General features: G+C 43.8%; 1 protein-coding gene across 2 annotated transcripts in view; it reads left to right on the top strand.

Moving 5' to 3' along the window:
* BABAM2 (BRISC and BRCA1 A complex member 2) overlaps window positions 1-26,095 on the top strand; it is a 347,541-nt gene that overhangs the window by 302,874 nt on the left and 18,572 nt on the right. For both annotated transcript variants that reach the window (XM_054568447.1, XM_054568456.1), the window contains exon 11: window positions 12,592-12,745. In XM_054568447.1, coding sequence (XP_054424422.1) covers window positions 12,592-12,745 — 154 coding nt within the window. The remainder of the gene's footprint in view (window positions 1-12,591; window positions 12,746-26,095) is intronic.

Raw genomic sequence — 26,095 nt, 5'->3', positions numbered from 1 at the left:
GAGATGGAAACAGCAAAGTGAAGGGTCAGAGGTGATGCAGAGGTTCTGAGCGTGACAGAGTATGAGCCCCCGTCTGCATGTGGGCAGATGAGGAGCAAGCTGTGTTTGACATTCTGGAAGGAGTTCCTACTCAGGGACATTTTGGCTCATCTACCATGGGCAGATGAGGAGCAAGCTTTTATTTCAGACATGTGGTGTGATTCTTTCCCAGATGATAGCAGAATACCCTGGTGGGTCAGAGCCATCGGTTTCAAACTCAGAAGACGTGAATTTAAGGTCTAGCTCTGCCATATAACTGTAACCCTAAACAAGCTACTTTCTCTTCCTAAGTTTCAGTGTTCCTACCTGTAGATGGGGGACTGTGGCCATTTTGAAGATTACAGATGAAACAATATATGTGAAAACATATGTAAGCCATAAAACTTAAGTTAATGACATCCCTCCGGCCTCTGGGATGATCAGTCTGAAGCCAGGTGAGCAGGAAGGCAGGTCACAGAAGGTTATGGAGATTTTGAAATGATCAGAGTATATTGATGGATGGGACTTTCTGGGGCTTTCTGAAAGAGGGAAGCTGAGGGCCAAGACTTCAGGGTTGATAAGTCCCTCAAATGAGCTTTGAGAGAGGGGCGATTAAGCAGATGGAAGAAAGAAGACAGTAAACATTTTAAAAGAAAAGGAAGTAGCAGATCAATACAGTGTTATGGAAACCATGGGAGAAGAGCAGAAGTGAGCAACAGTGTCAAATGCCATTAAAACCCCATAGATAGGACCATAAAATACTTTCCAAATCAAAAGGAAGAAAACAAAGAAATTGAAACATCAAAAATAAAAATTCTTAAAAGTCGGGGATCATTGTACCCTCGAGTGTAACTTACAAGGTCTGAAAGACAAACATGTTATATTCCTCTTGCCGGCCTGTCATGACTGCGCATGTCGGTCTCAGACTTTTGTGCACTTTCTTGATCAATGGCCAGAGGACTTGCTTGCCTGTAGCAACCCCTGGCTGACATGGTAGATGAGCCAAAATGCCCCTGAGTAGGAACTCCTTCCAGAATGTCAAAAACAAGCAATAAATGTAATTTGTAGCCCTCGTGGTGAAGAGAACATGGGCTCTGGACCCAGATGAACCCGTGCTAATCCTGGCCCGTCTCTCCTTCATGGTTGCAAGGAAGTTCTCGGGCCTTCCCCAGGAAGGCTTGTTCCCTAATAAAAAGGGGTAAGAGAAACTCTTACTCGTTGCAGAAAGCACCCATTATAGGTATTCAATAAATGTCAATTCCTTCCTTTTTCTTAGCATTTAAAAACTATTTATTAGAATGAAACAAAACAAAAAAAAAACACACCTCACTGTTATCTGTAGTAAGGGGATTCTTCAGATTCAGGTTAGTGAAGACCACAAAGTCATACTGTAAGAGTGACTGTGGTAGCTGCGGTTACTTTGCTCCTGCAGAGAGACTTACTGGGTTACTAGTGACATGGTACAGGGTCGCTCCCTGGATACAGGGTCGAGACCCTGGGGCTCTCTGTGCAGCTACCCAAGCAGCTCATCACTCTGGGCCATGGGCTCTTCCGTTACGGAGAGGGTAGATAACTTCCAAGGCCCTTTTCTGAACTGTGGTTTAGGAATGTGTCCCCTGTTGCGAGATTTTTAAGATGTGGAGATTTTTAAGGAACTATTTCACCTGTCTGCAGCTCAGCCCAGCCCTTTTAGCATACCTGTCAAAACACAGCCGAAAGGCAGGGAGTGGGTTGCTGCAGGGCGGCGCCGGGGGGGGGGGGGGGGGCGTGTCACAGAGTCTGTGTGGAACCCTCCAGGCCTGATCTGCACCTTCTCGTAAGCTGGGCGCACTCATTCCCCAGTCCCAAGTGACTTGACTGCCCAGAGGGGGTCTGTGGCATGCAGGTACGCTAACCTCGTAGCCTGGGCTGGCAGTTAGGAGTAATGGGAACCACAAAACTACAGACCCGGTGCTACACAGTTCAGGGGCTGGCGTGCCTTATTGGCGTCATGACTCTATGTCCCACTCTAAGAGTTAATATTCATAATTTTTGACTTAGAGTTATTTAGAAGGAGATAGGAAGTCCACCCTAGAAAGATGTCTCTCAAGAGAAAAAACAACAAAACAATAAAAAAGAAAAAAGTTTTGGCTCCCAAGAATAAATCCTCAGTTACTGGGTGTGAATATGCTTTTCTTAGGCAACACTGATCCAATACCTTTGTTTGAAAATGATCTTATTCCTTTGAATTTGGGTATATAAATCAAGCAGCTCATTTAAGTCAAGGGCTTGCCTCAGCGTGATCACCTCATGTTTACACAGTTTATCCTCTTTAATTCAAGTTAGTTACATATGAGAATATGACGGTTTAAAAACATCATTTTAGAGAGAATCCTACTTCATCTCAAACGAAATTCTAACTGGAATTGCTATCAAAGAAGAGCATGAGTTGACGTCCATTTCCCGACTGATTCTCATAGAAGAAATAATGGCCACGGCGCTGGCCAAAAACACAATGACCAAACAAAACCTGGGTAGTTCACAGACCGGATAGGTGCTCTTTAGGTACAGACACTGATTACACTTCTGGTCTTTTTTTTCCCAGAGCACAAAATCACTTACAAATAAGTAGTTTAGCAAAAAAAATTTTTTTAAAAAGCCTTTCTTCACCTTAAAGGAAACACCTATGAGAATAGAAAGAACATTGCATTACCCAAACCTTCAATAAGAAGGTCTAACCAAGTTTTCATCAGGTTTCTCTGTTCAAATGTTTTCTGGTCTGTGGTCAGCTTTTGCTGCAAAACCTTGGATTCTCCAGAGCTATGATTTTTTTTTTTTTTTTTTTTTTAAGGAAGAAGATCGTAGAATTAAAAAGTGAAGAGTTCCTAAGGACTCCCAAATTTGCCTCATATTTAGAAATGGGCAAAACTAAGTTGGAAGCTTAATTGAAAAAAACATGACTACTTCTAACCTATGGACTGTATTTTCTGAGCTGGAAGTCAGGTTTGAAAAAAGAAATAATATAACCTCAAGTTTATCTGTTTAAATTCCTTCTAAGAGAAAAGTGAATAATAAATAGGTTCCCTTATGGATATCTGCTACTTGCCAGGTACTTTACATATATTCATTATATCGTGTAAACCACTCAACATCCTTGTAAGGTAGGTATTATCCCATTTTAAAGACAAGAAAGCCTAGACTCAGAGAGTTTAGTAAATTGCCTGAGGTTGCCCAGGTAGCAACTGGCAGAGAAGGAATCAAGCCCAGATCTGTCAAATTCCAAAGGTCATATTCTTTCCACAACACCATCCTGTTCTTACACTCCTATAGGCGCTCACCCCTACTTATCAAGCACTTTCACTGTGCCAGACACTACCCCATGCTTTATTTTCAACCTGGAGGTTAGAGTTTTCCCAGTTTATGGGTAAGAAAAGAGGCTCAGAGAGGTCAGTTCATCCACTACCCACCTCCAGAGCACACGCCTTCTCCACTGACGCGTTCAGCGTCACGCAGACTAGCCGTTTCCTGTCCATCTCGCCTGACAGAGCTTAGCCGAAAGCAGCCCAAGAATGGAGTGTCCTGTCTTTGAGCATTTCTAAGGAAAATACCCTATACGACCCAACCTAGTGGGTCAGAGAGTTTTCTACAATTTTAATACCCCAGAACAGTATATACCTGGAGTGGAGAATGCTTAGAAAGCATGCCACACAAGTAGAAAATAAACAAAGACCTCTGCCTGGGGGAATGACCGGGTGACCAGGGCTGCTAACCATGTCTCATCACTCTGAAGGGGTATGGTTCCCAAACGCTGCCAGGCATTAGACTTAAACAATGTCCCAGCCCAGTCTTACACCCAAACCCAACCTCAAGCCCTGCTGGATGGGTTGTCCACACAGGAAGTTAGAGCTGTTGGAAAAAAAATGGGCGACTCCTAGAAACCGCTAGCAGCCCACTCATGATGAAAAGGCTTTCCACTCAGCCTCTCGGCTCTAAGGGCCCCAGAGGCAAGCGTCGAGACATTTTGTAAAAAGGAATCACTTTCCACACTGAGAAGTAAATGACTGCTCTCTTTTAATAATAAATAACTTATTTCTGATTTGTATATCATACTTTTTCAAACATTCTCCATCCTGGAGAATTTATACTATGCTGAGGATGTTTAAATTGTAGGAAAATGTCTGACCCACTGGAGTGGGTGGAATGGGATATTTCCCCTAGAAGTGTTCATAGAAAAATGTCCACATTCCAAAAGCAAATACCCATGTATCCACCTTAGTCAAATCTTAATATTTTGATTTTGGGGGTTTTTTTGTTTTGCTTTTAGGAAGCAGCACATTACCGGTGTGGTTGAAGCCCTAGGAGTGCCCCTCCCTGGTGCATTCCTGCCCCTCTTTCCTTCTCTAAAACCCCCAGGGGAAACTACCATCCCTAACTTGGTGTCTATCATTCCTGTGCACCTTTTTATACTTTTACTACATAAACAGTTAGAAACAGTATGTGATAATGTATGCATGTTTTTGCACTTTGTGTGTATTGAACAGTCTTCATCTCTAACTTCTCTTTTTCACTGAACATTGTGTTCTTACACAGTTTCCTGTTGAAAGACGTTCATGATGTTTCCCATTTTTGTTACCATAAATAATGCTACCGGCAGACTGTATCCTACCTATATTCTGCCTAAAATGTAGCAGTATTTTAGGAATGAAATTGCTGAGTTAGGAAGTATGTACATCTTCACTTTTAGTGTACAAGAAGTTATAGGAATTTACTTTCTCACCAGTGAGTGGGAATTCCCTGTGTTCCACAGCTTTGACAACACTTGAGTATTACTGGGTTTCAAAATGTTTGTCAGTCGGGAACTTGCAGTCAAGATGGAGGCATAGGTGAAACATGGTTTGCTTCCTTGCACAACCACAGCAAAAATTATAGCTAAGCTGCAAAACAACTGTCACCCAGAATCATCAGAAAATCAAGCTGCATGGAAGACTGACAACCAAGGAATTAAAGAGGACACATTCATTCAGATGGGTAGGAGGGGCAGAGACGCAGAACGGGTGGTCCCACACTCATGTATGGAGGATAAAAATCGGGAGGGTTACCTCGGGAGCAAGGGATCCCAGTCCCATACCAGACCACCCAGCCTGGGGCTCCAGAGCCAGGAAGATAAGTCCCCATAAATTCTGACTGTAAAAACCAGTGGGGATTGGAGTGGCAGAAGAAAGGGCAGGATCTCAGGCAAGAGTCTCCTCTTAAAGGTTCCGAAAAGGACTTAGAACTTAACGCAGACTCACTCCCTCTGAGCTGCAGCCCTGGGGCAGCAGCTGGAAAGGCACCAGTGCCTCACAGGGAGAAGCTGATGTGTCTGGCATCAGGGCAAGTGCCAGGGGACAGCCTCCTCCTGGACACAACCTCAAAGGCCAGGCAGTGGCCACTGTCCCTTCTCTGGACCTTCCCCCACACAGAGCCACACAGGGGAGATGCCGTATCTGAGACTCCATCAAGCTGGTTCATGTGAGTCACCCCACCCTAGAGATCACCTGAGGCTCCGCCCCATCCAACTTACCGTTGCACTTTTCTACAAGAGACCACGCTACTAAACAGGGAGTCAAAGCAGCTCTACCTAATGCATAGAAACAAACACAGGGAAGCTGCCAAAATGAAGAGACAAAGAAATATGGCCCAAAATGAAAGAACAGAACATAACTCCAAAAAAAAAACTAAACAAAATGGAGATAAGAAATCTACCAGATGCAGAGTTCAACAAGTACTTATTTAGTATTTCTTCTGTGTCCTGTGTCATGTACTATACTAGACATGCTAATGTAACTAATTTATGGGTCCTACCCTTAGGAGCTGCCAGTTTTTGCAGCAATTCCTACCTGGAGAGGCATCTCCAGGCTGGGGTGGAGGCCCAAGCACCTGCAACGTTAGCCCCACGGTGATGCTGAGCCTCGCAGTTGCAGTGCGGGTTTGCATGTGAGGGCAGGGTGAGAGAGCGGCTTGTCACCAGCCAACTCGGTGGCATCCCATGCATTTGAGTGTCTGTCTTGCATTCTTACGTGAATGCTTCATTGGGTGTTGGAATGATTAACTCGCATCTATAAAGAACCTCAAAAGCAATTGCTAAACAAGACACAAGCAGAGGCCAAGTTTCCTGTCATTTTAACTATCGGGACAGCTGTAAGCCTGCAAGGAAACAACAAACAACGACAAGGGGGTGGGGCGGGGGGAGGAGTAGGGGGGCAAGGAAGAGATGGTCTCTGAATGGAGGACAGCAGCCCCGAGCTCACACTACGTCGCTTCCCTTTAGTGCTGCACCTGCTCCGTGCCAGGTTCTGGTCTAGGGATGGACAGGCAGCTGTGCTGACTTCAGAAGCTGAGACACACATGGGGTGCCATAGACAAAAGAAAAGAGAAGAGGCAAGAAAGGAGACATTGAGACACAGTTGGCCTTGGTGAGAGGTGGCAGAGGAAAACGAAGCTGGGTAGAAAAAGAAAACAGAAGTAGAGAAAGTTTGTAGTCAGGGGATAAACAGTGTGTTGCACCCCAGTAACCCTGGGGACCTCAGTGTACCACCCTAAAGGTATGTCATCTCTTAACTGTGGACAGGCAGGAAGAGTGGCTCTTAGGCAGGAGACATTCGTGGGGGCACAAGCTAAGTCTCCGCCAACTCTTGAGGCTATATCGCTTACAGTGATTTTTTTATGTGTTCTCCATCAAGAAAAGGCTAAATTATTTTCAGAATATGTACACAGTTTAGAAAGATTCCCATCAAAAGAGTTGAAATTTAAGCACCATGAAGGCTTATGCTCTCGTTTTCAGAAGTTTCACATATGTGGAACAGTGTATAAAGCTGATTAAGGATAAAAAAAAAAAAAAGCTAAGGAAAAGGGGGGGTAGGGAGGGAGACAGAAAGCATATTTATTTAGTACCTGCTCAGCTGTTGTTCAGCCTTTGAACAACACTATGAGATAATAATTCTTACCCTCATTTTGCAGGTGAGAAAGTCAAGGAGATGAAGTGTCCGTATATTGCCTACAGCCTCACCACTAATCGATGGTGGGGCTAGAATTTGAACCCATTTTTACCTGACTCCAAAGACTGTGCCTTTCCCCACTATACATGCCGTCTCTTCCCACATTAGAATTTGTGGAATTTGCAGCAAAATTCAAGGAACTCCAGGCCTCAGTTTGGTAACATTAAAACCCCAAAGGTGACCTGTTTACATGATCAAATCACCCAGACAGTGAAAATCTGAAACCAGTTTAACAGAATCTGATCAATATTTAGTCTCCCCTGTCACTGAAATGAAAGGCAGTGATGTTAGTAAAAGGAAATTTTTGGTGCCTTAACTAAGGATACTTCTGAACTGGAAAGCTTTACTCTTATATTGCTTGTAGGCGAGTATTTTGGATACGTGGTATTTAACTTTCTAGCGGTTAGAACCCATGTGTCTTGAAGGTTTAGCGTGTAGCTAGTAAGATTGGGGAGCTTAGTGAATAGATAGCCGCCTCCCTAATGGGTTGTGTGCCCTCGGTGGGGTAGCCTGGGAACGAGCTGTGTGCTGCTGCTCTCGGGAAGACTCCGGTGGAATCACCGTTGGAGGGGGATTTTACGGCAAGTCCACATGGGGTCAGAACTCTCTCCTAACGAGTCTTCGAGGAATTGGAGAGGCCTGAGCGGCCTGGAAATGAGAACGTAACTGACCGCCACAAAGTGAATCCGGGAGTGTCTTCCCTGCTCCCCCAAGGGCACAGGGGAAAAGCACAGGAATATGTAGTCTGGAAGGATTGGAGAAATGAAATAATGGCTGACTTGTGAATAATGATGAAAATATTTGATGATGTGACTCCCAGGGAAGCAATTATGGTTAACCCCTCATTTGTTTGGCATTTTCAGGGATTGAACTGTCCCACATAACTGCATTTTCCAGACAACTAAAACTTTCCTATTTATGTGCCTTGGATGTTTTTTAACCATGCTTGGTGGAAATATTTCTGAAATAGATTATACAATTATCCTGCCTTCTTGAACAGAAGCTGCAAGAAATAACTTCTCCTTAGATGCCTTTGATTGCAAGTCTGAGAAGACCTGATTAAAAAGAGGTTTAGAAAAAACTCACGGCCTTGGACAGCAGCGTGCGGTGATTGCCGAGGAGAGGGGCGGAGGAGGGTCCGGGGGGGGGGTGGAATAAGGGGTGACGGGAGGAGACAACACAGTGTACACAGGACGTGTTGTGGAACTGCGCACCTGAAACCTGTGTAATTCTGTTCAGCAGTGCCACCCCAATAAATGCAACAAAAAGGGAAAAAAGGTTTAAATAGTTAGGACTTGCGATTGCCTCACATAAGAAGAACCCCGAGCCAGGCAGCTCCAAGGATGACGAATTTGGCACCTCGGTGACGTCAGGCTGACTTTCCCCTGTGGTCACAATATGGGTTGACACCTCCTAGCCTAGGATCTCACAGGAATGGAATGGGGGCTTCTCCTCACACGTGTCTTTAATCAGAGAAGAAACTATTTCTCAGAAGACCCCCAGCCAACTTCCCCACTCGGGCCCCACTGGCAGGGCTGAGTCATGTTTCCAAGCCTTGGCTCTTGGGAAGGTAGAGAGAGAGGGTGTCCCGCACTGCTGGACTCGAGTGGGCGGGGTGGGGGGTCTGCCCGTGAAAAGAAGGATGGAGAATGGCTTTGGGTCGGGCCACCAGGGGTGTCTTCTGTGGTTTCCAGGGCTGAGGGTGAGCATCCCTTCCAGCACGGCTGTAACTGGACAGATGATTGAGCTTTCTGTTTCTACACTAAATGACCCCGGACTGGGGTTCTTTTTGATGTCCTTAAGTCTGCTTTTATTTATTATTCCCTCTCCTTTGTGTCAGATTGCTAGTTATCACTACTGGCTATTAATGTGCCTTGCCCTTATCTTCCCATAATTAGATTTTTTTCTGGAAAAATCACATAAATCAAACTTGCTAGAACTCCGTCTAAAGTGCCCCAAGTATCTGACAGCTGCCCTGTGGAGCAGATGCATAGTGTCAAGTTGCTGTGGGCCGCTCAGGGTCCTTTTTCCATGGGGGAAGCTTCGGAGAAGTGAGGTTTCTAGAGCGCCGCCGTATGAACTTCAGTACCACTTGAGTGAAGTCTCCTTGCAGTGAAAGGAGGGGCATTTGGGGGCGGTTAGGCTCATTCACAGGGACGGTGAGACTGCGTCTGTCCATCTGAACCCAGCGTGCTGAAGGGAGAGGTGGCGTTCAGCTCCCTGCCCAGGCTGCATGGCTGGCGGCTGCCTGCACAGCGCCACCCGCTCTGGGACTGCCCTGCAGCGAGTGTCCAGCATGAGGCAAGGGGGTACGGAGCTCAGTTATTCCTGCCCAGCGCCAGGCCTCAAAGCCCTGGGAGCGAGTCCTGTGCACTGCCCAGGTCGGGCAGAATCAGAAGTGTTCGGGTGTGACTTGTTTTGACAAGTCCCTGAAGTAATGCTTTGAAAATGGTTACTGAGATTATACTGAACAAGTGAGGACCATCCCTTCCCGGGATAGAGAGCTGACCAAAATGCAGTGTCTGTATCCAGGAAGAAGGAAATAGAAAGCAGTTGTCAAAATAATACTGACAGTAACTGACCCAAATACTCCGGAAATCAAACATGAGCCAGTGGGTGGGTTAGGTTCTAGGGAAGCAAATGGTTAAAATGTTTAATTTTGATATAGCTGAAACTACCAGCCCAAGCTGCTTAGAATCTGGGAGTTCCTTCAGAACAAGTAAGCTATTTTGAAGGCCTGAATTCATTTAGTGTGCGTTAGAAAATCATGAGTTAGCCTATAGGCAAATGTTAAGTGAGAGAACCATTGGGGATAAGGAAAACAGGTTTTGTTTTTCTTTAGTTCTGACTAATTTGTACCATTTAAATCATTCTCACAAGAAGAATGCAAAGTATTTTTCATAAATATTTTCATGATTTTTTTCTTATGCCTAGAAAATTTTTAAGGAAGCCATTCTTTTATTGACTGCTGACTGATACAGATAGGATACAACATAGTTTAGTTGAGCCAGATATTTTTCTAATTTTCTCATATGTGAATTAGTATGTGGATTGCTGATTTCATTTCTGAAATACTCTGGCCATTCCTGCTCCCCTGGTAATCTAGGTGTTTTGTTCCGGTTTTAACATTGGCTTCAACTACACATTTTTAGAAAAAACCTCCATGGAGAAATAATCATGTAATCAGTGCTTTTGTGGGATCACTGTCCCTATCAGTATATACCTGGCTGGCAGTTTTTTTTTTTAATCAAAACAACTCACTTGCCTAGATAAATAAATTTGCATTCACATTTTGAATTATTTATGATGCTGATTGGGCATTTTGGTGAACAGAGTGGATGGTTCAGAACTTGGTAGGAAAATCATTTTTCAGGTTATCAAAACACCAGCAACTCATTTTCTATGAAACAAAGCAAAAAGAACAAAAAATATGATTCATTCCCAAACCCAAAAAGCTGATAGCTTGAGCATCATGAAGCCTGTGGTATTACTTTGATACAGAATGGTGACCGTGGTTGCTTTAAATTAGTCAATTATTGCCATTCAATTCTATTATTTAAAAGTGCTGCTTTTTTGAATGGAAGCTTACATGTTATATACTTTTCACCTATGCTATCAGTGATTGTTTTCAGGGTTAATATGAATCTTGTTTTATATTTGGAAACTTACACATAATATAAACATAATTCAAGTATATGTGAATAGGCATTTTCTTCTAAAATTAACCAGAAGAAATAAATGAGTAATCCAGAAAGATAAAAACTTATTTTAGAAAGCAGTATTTATTCAAAATGACTAAAGATATTACAGATCATGCTCTGTAATAAACAGGACTCAAAAGTGGTTTTTGGATCGAATTCTTTATAATTTGAATTAGTCTGCTTTTCATATTTTGTATTGTTCCTATATGTTACTAAATCTCTGCTTTGGCACAAATAGACATGGAGACTGTGTTGAGGCGGAAAATGTGACTAAAGAGTGGCCATTCGAAGTCTTGCACTTTTCTTTGGTTGTGATGTGACTCACGCAGAAACCCCCTGCAGCGCTGAGTCAGAGTCAGACTCCCTAAGAGGCCGGAGAGGCCCTACTGGTCTGACAGTTTTTTATTTCTTGGTTTGTTTGGGTTTTCTATTTCTTTTTTTATTTTATTTTTTAAAGTATGCTGCAAACCTGGCTTTTTCTTCAAGAAATCATGGTGGATCCTAAGAGAACCTAGTCCAAGTCAAATGTCTCCCCAAACTGGTATAACAGTCTCGTATATGGGGTTTCTTTCTTTCATCCACTTGCCTCATGTCATCCAAAAAATGAGCCTGTGCATCCTTCACAGTAAACACTTGAACTTACTGAGTTGTGATTGTGACATAGAAAGTATGTGACAAGCAGGTCGTACCAGTGTCCCTAACAGCAGAAGGCAACGTGGCCTTGTGGAAGGAGCTTGGGATTTAAATCATGAGCCGAGGGTCAAATGCCACCCCTGCCTCGCTGTGGCATGAGCAAGTGACTAAACCTCCTGGAGTCTCAAGTTTGTTCATCTGTTAAATGCAAACGGTAAAAGTAATGTCTTCTTCCTGGAGGTATAACTCTCAAATTAGATAGAGTATGTAGAAGTGCCCTGTAAAAGCTAGACAGTTCTACACGCGTTTGTCTCGTTATCATCTTTGATAAGTTAACGTGCCCATTCTTTGTTCTAGAAGTGGGTAACATTCACACAAACATACATTATATACCTTGAGGGCTTTGCTACTGAATCAATCTGCATTTTTAACGATGATCTTCCTCAACTAAAATCACTGTCATTTTCTTTTTAAAAGTAGAGTGAAAGAACCCCAGTTGAACTGATAAAGCACATCACACTTGTTACCAACAAGGACGAGAATCAGCCTGTCCTCCCACAGCAGACAGGCAGTGCCCCCATTGCCCCCGTTGCGTTCCGTTGAGGGGCTCCCACTGGTTGGGAGATGTATGTGGTAACACCTGCGAAAAACCTTGAAACTGCTGAGTGTCAAAACTCACTGCTTCTTTAGAAGTAAAGTGATAACTTTGTTTTTCCTGGGGGTCCAGTCGTCATATCCTATAATACAGAAAGATAATCAGCTGTCCTCTTGGTGAGCCCCTGCCTGAATTCACTATTGAAGGACAGCCTCTGTCGCACTTCGTCCATCAGGTTACAGGTGAGGGAGGCCCTGCCCAGCCTTCAACGAGTTTATGGTCCAATGGAGACTTAAAACACGTATCCAGCTAACTCCGCTGTAGAACTCTGGACAAGATAAGTGCCATAGGAGTTGAGGCGGCATTCCTTCAGCACCTACTTCCGATGCCTCAGAGTGCTTACATTTTCATTTATATGTGATTTGCCTCTACCTATATTGTAAGCTCCTTAAAGGCAGGGAAGACGCCTTGTATTTCTTGGTGCCTCTCTTCGCATCTTCTACCTAAGCCTCAACCAGTATTTGTAGTTTAAATAGCATCTTGTACCCAGCATTTAGATTGAACCAAAAAAATTGTTGTAAGATGCACTTAAACCCTAACTTTCTTTTCCTTTTTTCTGTGTTTGCAGTTGACCTGCCCCTGTTTTTTCCTCGAGACCAGCCGACTCTCACATTTCAGTCCGTCTATCACTTTACCAACAGCGGACAGCTTTATTCCCAGGCCCAGAAAAATTATCCGTACAGCCCCAGATGGGATGGAAATGAAATGGCCAAAAGAGCAAAGTAAGTGAATCCATTGTTTCCTGCAGGGAAGAGCATTTTGTTTATCTAGTTCAGGGGTTGGCAAACTACTGCCCACAGGTTAAATCCTGCCCTGTGCCTCTGTTTGTAAATAAAGGTTTATTGAAACACAGCCATGCCCATGCCTTTACTTATTTTCTATGGCTGTTTTCATGTTACAGTGGCAGAGTGGGTCGTCACAACAGACAACATTTGGCCTGCAAAGCCAAAAGTATTTGCTCTTTGGTCCTTTGCAGGAAAAGCTTGCCAACCCCTTATCCAGCCTCATCAGGTAGACTGCGTCGTTGTTGTTGTTTTTAGTGGATTATGGTGTTCAACAGAAATCAACTTGTCTATTTAGAAAAGGCCTAGATAGGAATTAGAGTTACGGATAAATGGTGTCGATGGAAATGTCGGTAGCTGCTTTCATATTTAAAAAAAAAGAAAGAAAGAAAATTCCAGCTGACAGCAGATTTTTTGCTTAGTAGTCAGTGCGTGGATCTAGTACCTGTAGAACTGCAGGAACTGCTTTTCATATTGAGCTGTAATGTCTCTGAAGGAACAGGGTGGAATGTATCCCTCATGGCATCTCTGCAGCCATTGCCTAAAGTAAGGCCCACATTTTCCTTGATTAAACAAGTGGCTACACAAATAGCTTAGAACTATTAAAATCCCTATGGAAGTAGGTTGGGAGGTCAAAGTTCACTGAGTTTGGAGTTCACAGTTACAGCAATTGCACACAAACCTCTCTGGAAAGCGTTTACCAGTCAGGTGGAATAAGGAAGTATAGGAGCATGCTGTGTAGACAGGTAAAGGTATAGGTAAGACTTTAGTATGTGGAACACCAGTCTTCATGAACCATGGCCTTCTCGATTGAAGCAACAGTGGATCAAAATTATTGCTTCCAAAAATAAATCATAGCGTGAGTGGCAGGTGGTTATTATTTTATCACTCTGAACAGCTTTATGTTCACACCTGTGATCCCAATGAAGGATGGCCAGATCCAGAGAATCACAGAAAAGAATTATTATCTATTAAGCATCTTCTTCATTCACTCATCGGTTTTATTGAGCATCGCCATGTTCCAGGCAAAGTGCTCCATGCTGGGAATACAATGACAAGCAAATAGAAACTGTCCATGTCTTCACGGAATCTGTAGCCCGGCATGAGAGATCAAAGCCTCTGTCATATCAAACTTCCAACGGTTTTAAAGTACCTACTAACACAACCTGGCCTTCCAGACCTAGAATGCTCTTGATTAGCAGGACTTCTTGCTCATGCCTCCTGCCCCCCTGCCCCCCACCTAAGACCTTGCTCCCTCCCAGCCTACGTGTTGACCTCTCCTATCTTTCTACGACACAAGCCCTTCACTTATAGCAGGATCGGGACTCTTAAATAGTGACAGAGTGGCTTCTAGAAATGCAGGCCTCCCCAGACTCATCTGTGGAATCTAGAGCTGCTGTTATCTGACACTTCAGTGTGCCCTTTTCCCTGTATTTGCCATTTTTAGCTATGACAGTCAAGTCTGAAAGTCTATTTAAGGAAAAACACAAGCATATACAAATGTAACTAATAACAATGATTAAGACTTGCATACCTTGAAACAAACTTGAAAAAAGGGATTATAAAGTAGGTTTTATGTTTGAGGTATTGCAGTTGTTTAATTCTCTGGGCTTTCCCTGTGTATACACAGGATCTGCCCCTAGAAAAATGGGCTGTTATTTGTGGTATGTGCTGTGGCGTCTGAACCAGATGTGTCTTTGTGGTTTCCATGGCAAAACTATCTTGGAGTGTGTGTGTGTGTGTGTGTGTGTGTGTGTGTACTAAGTAGACATTTTAGCATGTATGAATTGAGTCTTTAAGGAGTTGCAGACCACAAGCCTATGATTCCAGTGCAGGAATATTGTAAGTGAAGCTTGTTTATCTTAACAGATCAGCTCAGAATTTCAAGAGACATTTGCTTTATGTTAACACCAGCCTAATGAAAACATCTGAAGTAACACTGAAAAAAAATCTGCCTTCTAGAGTAGTAAGAAGGATCCATTTTAAATGTAATGAAAGAAAAAGCCAGCATCTTTGTGCGAGGAAGAAGAAACAGTTTAAAAGCTTTCTTCTTAAGTGGAACCGAGTGGCCGCCCCGGGCTCTGTCAGCCGGCTGGGCAATGGGGAGCACAGCCAGGGGACTGTCCTGCAGTACAGACCCGAGGCTGGTGGAGAAAGTTGGAGAGAAAGGACAGAAAGAAAGGTCAGCCACAGCACTCCTTCCACACCCTGTTTCTTTGTCCTGCGAAGATATTGTAGGTGCACAGTGCATGAAAGGCTGTAATTCACTTTAAGAGCTCTGCCAGGGACATAAACAGTCTCACAGTTTATGAACAGCAATGGAGCCCTTCGCGTGGATGGCTGTTTATTCCCTCCCGTAGAGCAAAAGTCCAAACACGTGAACTCAGAAAGGACACTTGCTGGCGCTAACATGGGCTTTTCCTGTGACGTGTGCTTCTTGCTCATGGTGGGCCAGCAAATTCTGTTCTTGCAAATGAAATACCTTCCCCTGGCTGAGCGCAGGCTTTGGGGTCATGCCTGTCCAGCTCCTGTCATTAGGTCTAACCCTATATGCTCTATGACCTTGGGCAAGGTTGTTAACCGCTTGCACTTGACCCTCTAAAACAGGACTGTACTCCTCCCTGTTCCATGAGCTTGCTATGAAAGGTCCGTCTGTGAGCGGACCTAGGAAGGACCCTTGGGTTTAGCTTCTGCTTTGTCCCACTGAGCCTTTGCTCCCTCCTTTCCTCCTGCCCTTTTTCTGTCCTTTCAGATCTACTCATTACTCAGTGTTCTTCCTTCTGGTTCTCCCCATCCGTGCTAACGTGCCGGCAGCTATTTCCCCTCAGCCTTTTTTTACACAGACAGTCACATCATCTGTTAACAGCTTTACTTTTTCTTATCTTTATACTCTTTCTGTTTTTTAAATTTCCTTTTCCTGCTTGCATGGACTGGGACCTCCAGTTCCATGTACACAAATGGTGAGAGCAGACATTGGCCTTATATTTACACATCGAAGTTGACATTAGCAATAGGTTTTACATAGATGTCTTTCTCACAATGAAAAAATTACCATATAGTCCTACTTTGCTAAGGGTGTTTATTGTGAATGGGTGTTGAATTCTGTAGAATGCTTTTTCTGCATACACTGACATGGATCCTGTGGTTTTTCTTTATGCTATTAAAGTGGTGAATTGCTTTAATTAGTTTTAGAATGTTAGACCAACCTTTCTCAGTCATGATATTTTACCCTTTTTTATATTACTATATTTGATTTGCTAAAATTGTGTTAAGGTTTTTATGTTTATGCTCATTAACGATATTAGTCTGACATTTCTTTTCTTTGTGTTGACCTTGTCAGATTTTGATAATAGCACAACGCTGGTTTCATAAATGAACTGGCAAGTTTTCCTTCCTCCTGTACTCTCTGAAATAGTTTGTGTAGATTTGGCTCTGTTTTTTTCTAAGTGTTTGAGTTTTATTTGCGGGGGAAAAAATTTGATGTCTTTATTAAATACAGAGACACTGAGATTTTTTAAATTTCTTGTGTTAATTCTAGCAAGTTTTGTGTGTGTGTTTAGGGAAGTTACTCATCATGTCTAAGTTTTTACATAACTCTTTGTAATATTTTCTCATTTTTCTTTTACTATCTATAGGAGCTATAGTGATATAACCTCTTTCATTCCTTATACTGAAAATTTATATATTTTTCTCCTTTTTTTAAAAACAGTCTAGCTAGAGGGTTATCAATTTTACTAATCTTTTCAACGAAGCAAGTTTGACCTTGCTGATTTTATCCATTTTTGTTTTCTACATTATTGATTTATGCTTTTATCTTCATTATTTTCTTCTACTTATTTTCAGTTTAATTTGTTATTTTTCAGCCTTAGAATGGAAGCTTAGGCCATTGATTTTAATTCTTTCTTCTTTTTTAATATAAGTCTTTAAAATTTAAAACTTTATTAGGTTTGCTTTAGCTGTATCCCACAAATTTTGATATGTTGTTTTTCATTATCATTCGGTTAGAAATATTTTGAAATATTTTCTAATTTCCCTTGTGGTTTCTTTTTGATTCATGGGTTATTTATAATTGTGCTGCTTGAATTTCAAGTCTTTGAGGGTTTTTCTAGATATCTTATTGTTACTGGTTTCTGATTAAATTCTGTTTTGGTCAAATTCATAATCTGTAAGATTTTAACCCTTTGAAACCTGTTGAGATTTGTTTTATGGCTCCATGTATCTTGATAATTAGTCCCTGTGAACTTGAATGTATATACGTCCTGCAGTTTTAAGGTATAGTATTATATATATATATATATATAGCCAAATTGCTTATTAGTGTTACTCAAATCTTCTACTTTAATTTTTTGTGTTTATTATTATATCAGCTACTAAACGGAGGTGTTAAAAGTTTCCACCTATGATTTTAGACTCGTCTTTTTCTCCTTTTCTGTCAATTTTTGCTTTCTATATTTTGAATTTTTGCTATTTAGGTACATATTTAGAATTCCTATTTCTTCTTGGTAAATTGACCTTTCTATCATTATGAAATAGCTATTTCTGGTAATACTTCTTAGAGTTTTTGTCTGATATAATACAGTTGCATTTGCTTCCTTATGCTTATTTTTTGCATGGTGTATCTTCTTTCATCCTATGTATATCTTTATATTTCAAAGAAATCTTTTGTAAATTGTTTTTGTAATCTAGTCTGATAACCTCTGCCTATTAATTGGAGTATTTGGTTTATTTACATTTCATATAATTAATAATTAATAAGCTTATTGAGTTTAAGTCTAACATCTTACTCTTTGTTGTTTCATTTCATTTCTTTTTTAATTTATTATTTATTCCTTTGTTCTTCCCTTTGATTTATTTGAATATTTTTTTAGTATACCATTCTCTCTTCTATTGACTTTTTAGCTATAGCTGTTTGTATTCTATTTGAGTTATTAATAACTATAATACTTCCTTAACATATCATAGTATAGCATGAATTAATATAGTACTTTAAGTATAATAGTAAAAAAAAAAAAACAGTGTAATTCTCTTTATACTTTCTACTACTGTCCTTTGAGCTCTTACCTGTTTTACTTTCACATATTTTATTAATCCCACAATACATTGTTATTACTTTGGCTTTTAATGTTTTAACTTATAAAGCATTTAAGAAGAAAAAAGCACATTTCATTTCATTTTATTTTGTAATTTCCAAATAAGATAATGGAGAGTCATTTCCTCTCCCTTTAATAAAAAACCAAACACAACATTTATTTTTAAATGTCTCCCCTGGAGCAAACCATCAAAGAGACTGTATTCAACCTGTGCACAGAGGACACTGAGACTCACCCTCATCAAGAAAAGAACACTCTAGGTGTGTGGCACCCTGGCACCTCTGCCTTCCCTGGGGACTCCCCGTTTACAGGCAGCCTACCACACTTCCACGGGATCGTCCCTGCACCCTGTGAGGGGGACCGTGAGGGAATCCTCACCACCATTCCTGCACATAAAGGTACTGAGGTTCAGTGATCACCCATATTTTGCCATGTATAATGAGCACCCATGGTTTTTGTGCGCATTATACATGGGTTTGTTATACCAATAGTATATTGTCATTATATCCATGTATAACGCACATCCTTATTTTTTCCTCAAGAATTTGGGCAAAAAAGCGTGCATTATACACGGCAGAATACGGTAAATGACTTGCCCAAAGGCAGACAGCTAACTTCCAGCAGAGTCAGGGCTCAGCCCGGGGCCTCTGGCCTCCCTGCACGTCCACACCCAGGCGGAGAAACAGAGTTCCCCATTCTCTTCACCACTGGCTGAGCCTCCCTCCTCAGAGTGCGGGCACTTGGGGAACATAAATATAGAGAGGGAATTCGTGTGGCATTTAAGAGCTCTGGCCCTAGTCAAGTCAGAACTGGGATGAAACTTGTCCCTGCCCGTCAGTGGCCCGCAAGTATGACTTGGGACAAATTCCTAATTTCCCTGAGGCCGTCTGCTTGTCTGTAAAATATTGAGGCTAGCTTAGAGGGTTATTATGAGTATCAAATGGGGTGATATCTATTATCGGTTAACAAATTGCCAAAAACTTAACAGCTTAGAACAATACAAATTACCTCAACAGAAATTATCTGTTTCTGTGGATCAGGAGTCCAGACAAAATGCCAGGGCGCTCTGTTCAGGGTCCCAAACGACTAAACGCAAGGTGCTGGCTGGGCTGCTCTCTCCTCGGAGGCTTAGGGCCTCTTCCCAGCTTATTCAGGTTGCTGGCAGAGTTCGGTTTCTTGTGGTTATAGGACTGAGGTCCCTGTTTTCTTGCTGGCTGTCCCCTTGGCAACCACTCTCTGCCACGTGGTCCCCACCACTGTCAAGTCAGTAGTGTTGCATCCAGTCTTTCTCATGTTCCTGATCTTTGACTTCTCTCGTCGCTGACCTCAGGACCCAGATTTAAAGGGTTCATTTGATAAGGTCAGGCCTACCACTTAATCTGTGTTCCTTAAAAACTTATGTTCCACATATCACAGCCCAGTAACGGGAATGAAATCCTTCATTTTCACCGTCCTGCGAACTGTACAGGGAGTGTAAACTGAGGGTGCAGAATCTTGGGGGCTATCTTAGAATTCTGCCAAGCACATGGTAATATGTAGGTGAACTGTCTGGCATGGAGTCTGACATGTGGTGAGCATTCAGTAAATGTTAAGTCTCAGCACCATCCTGCCTGTAGGAAGAAAAGAGATATTTTTTTTTTTTTAAGATAGCTGAGTCAACTGCGCCGTCATCACATGCACCCCAGTAAACAGTCCCCCGACTTCAGTGCCTTGGCCAGAGCTGCTTAAGTTCTAGGCTGTCCCACCCATAGCTGCTGTTCCCTGTGGTTGTACCTACCTGGTGCCAGCACATCTGGTTTGAAAAGTGGGGGGAAAAATCTGCCCTTGAGTTATTTAATTCACATAAACTCAACGTTCACTTGAAAAAAGCCGGACCCACTAGCTACCTACTTGTTCTCTTGTATGTAGCTTTGGTTTGTCTAGAAGAGTGACTCAAATGATTTTTGTAATTCTTTCTAGTTCGATAAATTGATGAATACGTGGAGTGAGTTTTCCGTGAATTTCATTGTACAAAATGCAGGTTGATCCTAACGGCCTAAGTAGGTTCTTAGAATAGAATTTAATTTAATTTGGGGAAACCACCTACTGCAGTGTCACACATTAAATTTATGATATAAATGGAATTACTAAAGAATGTTTGAAAAATATCTTCTCAGTACACATGGGAGAAATTCATCATGAAGCTCCTAAAATCATATGTTATTCCCCTTCTTGCCTCAAGGTCAGAAAGTTGCTATTTTCTTATTTAGAAGCCTATCCAAGTGCGGCCAAAGCGGTCCATGAGTTCCCATATGTTGCTCTTCACCATGAATACTTTTACTATTTGTCATCCAATCATCTTAGCAGAATAACTTTCTCCTTCAATATTTTTTAAATGGTATACTCTGGACTATTTCAGTTATTTTTCACTCTTGATACCTTCGTATTCTCAAAGATACTGTTTTCTTCAAACTTCTCATTAGCTGCCAAATACTTCAATCCAGCTCTCTAAATAAAACTGACAAAAATAGATCTCTGCTTGATTCAGGAGAAGGCGGTAGATGTTCCCACTCAGTTTGCACCCCATCCCTACCCGCTCTGAGACACCTGCGGACCCCCAGGATCCCAGGGAGCATAGTGTGGAAGTCTCAGCTCTAAGAGGGTGCTTCACAGCACGGGCCCAGGAGCCCTGAGGCCTGAGAATTCTCGGGGCGCTCAGGCTGGGCTGGGAAGGGGGAGTTCGTGAAGTGTAAGCGGTTATAATATGAGCCTGTGTATGTGTTTGTTTCTCTAGAAATTAACCACTCACTTACTCATGCCTTTGTTGGTAGTTCCTTAAGGCAGCTCACAGTACGCTTTGTCTCTGTCGTAATTTAGCGGCCAGGCCAGCAGCCCCTGTGCTTGGGAAGCTGGTCAGAGGGGCCCCCGCTGAGCCAGCTTTGGGGCCCTGCTGTCCAGACCCGACTCAGTGTTAGGGAAAACCCTGGTGGGGACTTTGCAGCAGGGTCCCAAACGACTAAACTCAAGGTACTGACTGGGCTGTTCTCTCTTCTGAGGCTTAGGGTCTCTTCCCAGCTTATTCAGGTTGCTGGCGGAGTTCGGTTTCTTGTGGTTATAGGACTGAGGTCCCTGTTTTCTTGCTGGCTGTCAACGGGCTGACCCTCTCCCTCTCCCTGGACTCACTCCGCCTCCCTCCATCTCTTCCCTTCATATCTGTACTTCTGACACCAAAGGTAGGGCGATGACCAGGAAGTTAAGGACTGTGGCCAGCTGTGACCGCACCCCCTGCTCGAGGGGGAGCAGCTGCCGCTGAGCCACTGGGCAGGAAGGGTAACAGGCCACAGGGACAGCACAGGGGAAGTCTGGGCCCCCAGGAAGCTCTGCTACAGGGGCCCGTCGGGGTCAGACCCTAGTGACAGAAACCCTAAGCCCAACTGCTGCTATGATTCATGGGTTTTCTTTTTTCTTTGTTTTACCTTGAGTTTCCTGGGAATAGTTCCCTTTACAAAAATCCCAACTTCATCTTCCCCTCAGGAGAGGGAATTTTCTAGGCCCCGGCCAGCAGCGCCTGGGTGCCCGGGAGCGCCCTGAGAGGACAGGAAAGGGCCCGGTGAGGGTGAGCCCACCGAGGGACGGAGAAAGGTCAAGGTCTCCAAAGCCCTCCCCTCACCTGCACGCCCTGGGTTCCTGCGTGGGCAAGCTCACCCATCCCTCCGGGGGACTAGAAATACAAAAGCTGTGAAAAGAAAAATAAAGCAGATAAATAACGTGGCATTTGGGGATCCTTGAACTCTCAAAGAGAATCATTTTGAAAAGTATCGTCAAGGGATTTGGTTTGTTTTTACTTTCAAAGGGGAGAGCAACAGAGATGGGGAGGAATCCAGATCTGCCTGCCGTCCAGGCATCCTCTCCAAATTGCGTAGGTCAGAGAGAACATGTTATTTATTAGAACCTGACATCTGTTGCTGTGAAATGATGAGCTCCCATTAAAAAGCGTGGCCATCAATTACTGCTAATACAGCCCTCATCCCAGGCTGAGCTGCTTACAGGCCTTTCAGCTGTACCAGTCACCGGGCGTTTACAGCCCCGCTCGGCCTCCACACCCCGCTGGGACAGGACCCGCAGGCCTGCCCCCGGCTCTCTGTCTCTGTCCCTGGCATCCCGTGGTTTCCTCCTGTGGTCCCCCTGAGGGCTGCAGTAAGGACTGAACCCCACCCCTGTCCATTCTGCTTTCTCAGTGAGAAACAGGCTTAAGGTTTACTGACTGGGCATCAGAAGAAGCTGCCCGCGGAAAGAGTGGAAGGTCGGCACATCTCTGTCAAGAAAATTAACTCGGAGGTGCCGTTGTGAGATCTCCCGAGGGAGGGCCCAGGCTTGGCTTCCAATGCTCCATTCTAGCCATTGGGAACGCGCTTGATAACCAAGTGCAGCCACTCCCTTGTTTGTGAGTTATGGTCATGTATTTTCTTTCTTGGAAAAAATAGATGCCTTAGTCAGAAATGAAAGGGTAGAGGACTTGATTCTGGATTTTTATAAAACTATAAAAAAAAAAAGTAGAAACATACTTACTAATGGAATCAGAGTTTCCTTTGAACTGTTGGAAGAAGACACGTGCCGTAAGTAGAGGAAATGCTAAGAGTGGCCCGGAAGCTGGGGGGCCTGGGCCTCGCCTGGGCCACTGTTAATGTCCTGTGTGATCTTGGGAAAGACGCTCCACCTTTCAGGGCCTCAGCACCCTCGTCTGAAAGAACTGGGCTATTAGTGATGATCACTGAGTTTTCATTTATTTCTGGCATTTTAAGTGAAAATTCTGTTTAAGGTAGCTTAGCCTACTTTTGTAGTCCTGTTGAGCAAATTCCATCTCCGTTGCCAGAGGTCAGACACAAATTGAAAACATTACTTAATGGAATTAAGCACACTCTGTACGTGATACTTTTTTGTACAACCCGTATCTGATATTTATAGAACACTTTAGTGTGGAACGTGCACATATATGCCCTGAACACACACCCAGTAAAACAATTCTAGATGTAATACATTTTCAGATGTCAAGTTAAAACAGCTTCTCGGGAATCGGGCTTGACTGTTCAGATGTGCGTGTTGGGTTCTGACAGGTGCCGCCAGGGCTGCTCAGGGCTCCCGTGTGTGCTGTGGAGTCCCGCCAAGGCAGGAGGGCCAAGTGTTTATTTCTATCACTTCTCATTAAGGCACGAATTTTAGGGGGGACGGGTGGGGGCAGCGTCAGAGAACAATCAAGACCGTCCACCCTGCACATTATTGGTGACAGGCAGAGGCCTTGCTTCTGCGGAAGTGGGATCCTCTCTTGTCTCCTGTCAGATCATTCAACACAGGGGCCACCAATGGAAATGAACTAAATCCCTGACTTTTCAAAATGGAAGCTTTCTAGAGGTGAGCAAACACAGAAGCAGATGTGAGGGCAGTTGCCACTACTCCAGTGATCTGCCAGATCCACAGCCCATGCAGGGCTAAGTTGGGTGACCAAGCAGGAATGCATCTAGGAAGGTAAGTGTGACACTGGGGGCCAGTCTCAGGACTTGGAACATGAAGGACCCTTAGGGATCATCTAGCACAGCCAAGGTTGAGTGTGGTAAGCAGTAACCATTCTGGTGTAAACTAATGGAATATTGGTTTCCAACCCTTAATATAGTGATTGGAATAGACTTGACACTCAATTCATCATTTTCATTTCCTGGAAGAACTTGTTCAAGGCCACACAGTCAGTACCAAGATTAGAACCCTCTGTCCCTGGTCGCTGGTCCAGGGCCCAGCCCAAGCTACCTCTGACCGCCTACCTCTTTTAAGCCTGTTCCCTGTCCCCTTGCTCCCAGGGGCAGCACCTCGGAGTCAGGGCTGGAGGTGAGCATTTCTGCACGCACGTAGCCATCCCCTGGCCCGTGGAGTGGCTCACCAGGGAGGCCGAGGGCTGCTGTGGCCGTGGGAAAGCCCAGGGTGCTCTTGAACAGAAATAGCTCTCCTGAGAGTATAAAGACCTGGCACTGAGTACCTGCAAGGGGAGAACATTCCTGTGGCCGAATTTATTACTAGAATCAGCGTGCAAAAGAAAAGAAGAAGACGACCAATGGAAAGACACTGCTTCACAGCTGCCGCCACACTGGCAGGAAAGCTGCGCGTTGACAAGAGGACGAAAAATTCCAGTGACTCCTATCTTCCCAGACAGACAGAACCTCTGGCGCTTAGTCATGCCTCATGGAAAATGGAAGCCAAGAAAGCAGAAGTGAGGCTGCCGTGATCTAGGGTAGTCATTAATCCAGAGGCACCCCGAGGGGAAGAGTGATTTGCCCCCTGCGTGCCCCGGGAAGTCAGGGCCCTGCTGCCAGCTGGGGCTGCCAGGGCCGTCGGGAGGACAGACTTTAGAAGAGTCGTGACTGTAAGAATCACGTGTAACAGTGGGTTCTGCAGTTACGTTATTGCGAGTACTTCATTCTGCAAACACCTTAGAGTGACGTACACTATATACAGAGTGTGTGCAAAGCACTGGGGAGACACACACACACACACACTCTCTCTCTCTCTCTCTCTCTCTCTCTCACTCACTCAAGGGGCTGCCCTCCAGGTGCTAAAACTCACCCAGACATTTTGAAGAGCCCCACCCACAAAGCCTGCTGGCTGATTTGGGGGATAGTCCACCACTGGCTGAGAGTCCGTTCTGACATTGGGGCCGCCCACAGCATTAACCACTCAGCCCACGGGGTACAAGTCAGAACTGCAAAGCAGCAAGCTCTGTAGCTCTTCTAAAAATCAAAATTAAAATTCAGAAAATCAAAATTTCCCATTATTGATCATTTCAGGGATCGGGTAATCCTTAAACTGTTGTTTTTCCAAGTGTCCAGAATAATGAAATTTATGGGGCCATATATGATAATGGACCAGCCAGTCCTTCCTGGTCACCGTGTAGATGGTAATGACAAATGTGCCGAGCACTCACCCTGTCCCACATGGCTGTAAATGCTGTGTATGTTCCACCTTCTGTAATTCTCATAAGAACCCTAGGAAACAGGCACTGCGTTACACCTATTTTACAGGTTGTAGAACTGAGCCCCCCACCCCCGAAGTGAAGCCACTCGTCCAAGGTCACAGAGTAACAGCACAGGAACTGAAAATATGTATCCGTTTTCTAACTTTTAGGTGGGCACCCTGCCATCACAACACCCTGCGTCTCTTCCTCGGACTGATTGCTTGGATTACCCCCAACTTGCCCGGCCGCCGAGCTCAGCTGTCTGTTTAGAACTGTTTAGAGTGCCTAGGCTCTCTGTCTTAGTTGACACTCGGGTTTGGCGTGCCCTGGTACGGATTTGTAGTGACAGGCATTTTGATTAGGTTCTGCCCAGATCACTAGCACTTCTCCCATTTATTCATTCCTTCCTTAAGCAAATGTTTTTTGAATTCAAAGTAGGTATTAGGCACCCTGTTAAGTGATGTCTCAGATGTAGAGCCTGCCTTGGCTGAACTAGAGATGGGATGAAAATTCTGTATAAATAACTCTCTTTATTCAGGCAGCAATATGGGCCAAGTGCAGGTGAAACACAGTAGGCGTCCTGAGGAAAGGAGAGGATGTCTGTTCCCTGAGATCAAGGAAGCTCACATGGGAGGACGGGTAGGATTTGATGGGCAAAGATGGAGGGAGGAGACTCCTGCCCAAGGGAACAGAGTGCCCTGCGGCCAGGAAGCAGGGGGGTTCCAGGCCAGGCTACACCGAGGAGGGCAGCAGTCGGCAAGGCAGGAGAAAGGGAAAGCAGAGGCTGGTGAGCTGAGTTCTGCAGAGTGGAAGGAATGTGCCCTGGAATCAACCCAACCAGAATTCAAACCCTGGTTCTACCACTTTCGGCTGTGCTTTGTTACCTCTGTAAACGTTGGTGTTCTCATCTGTGCAGAAGGGTGAACAGTCCTTTCTCTTTGGGGACTGTGAAAGTTAAATGCGAAAGTGATTGTAAAATGCCTGGCATGTTGCTGGTATTCAAGCAATGCTAACTATTCTTACTAACTGCCATGCTAAGACGTTCTATCTTTATTTTTTTATGTAGGCAATCAGGTGTTTGTTGTTTTGGGGTTTTTTTAATTAACAAATTACGCATTGATACAATGATCTACCTTGGTGGAGATAAAAATCATAATAGGTCCTCTTGGCCTTGGAAATATTAAGAAAGGTAGGAAGAACCAAGTTCTTTATGGTCATGCTTGT

This window comes from Pteronotus mesoamericanus, unplaced genomic scaffold (assembly GCF_021234165.1).
Source record: "Pteronotus mesoamericanus isolate MK-2021 breed Mesoamerican mustached bat unplaced genomic scaffold, CSHL_Meso_final contig_101, whole genome shotgun sequence".
NCBI lineage: Eukaryota > Metazoa > Chordata > Mammalia > Chiroptera > Mormoopidae > Pteronotus > Pteronotus mesoamericanus.
The sequence above is the reverse complement of the archived record's forward strand: the minus strand, read 5'-3'. Positions and strand labels throughout refer to the sequence as shown.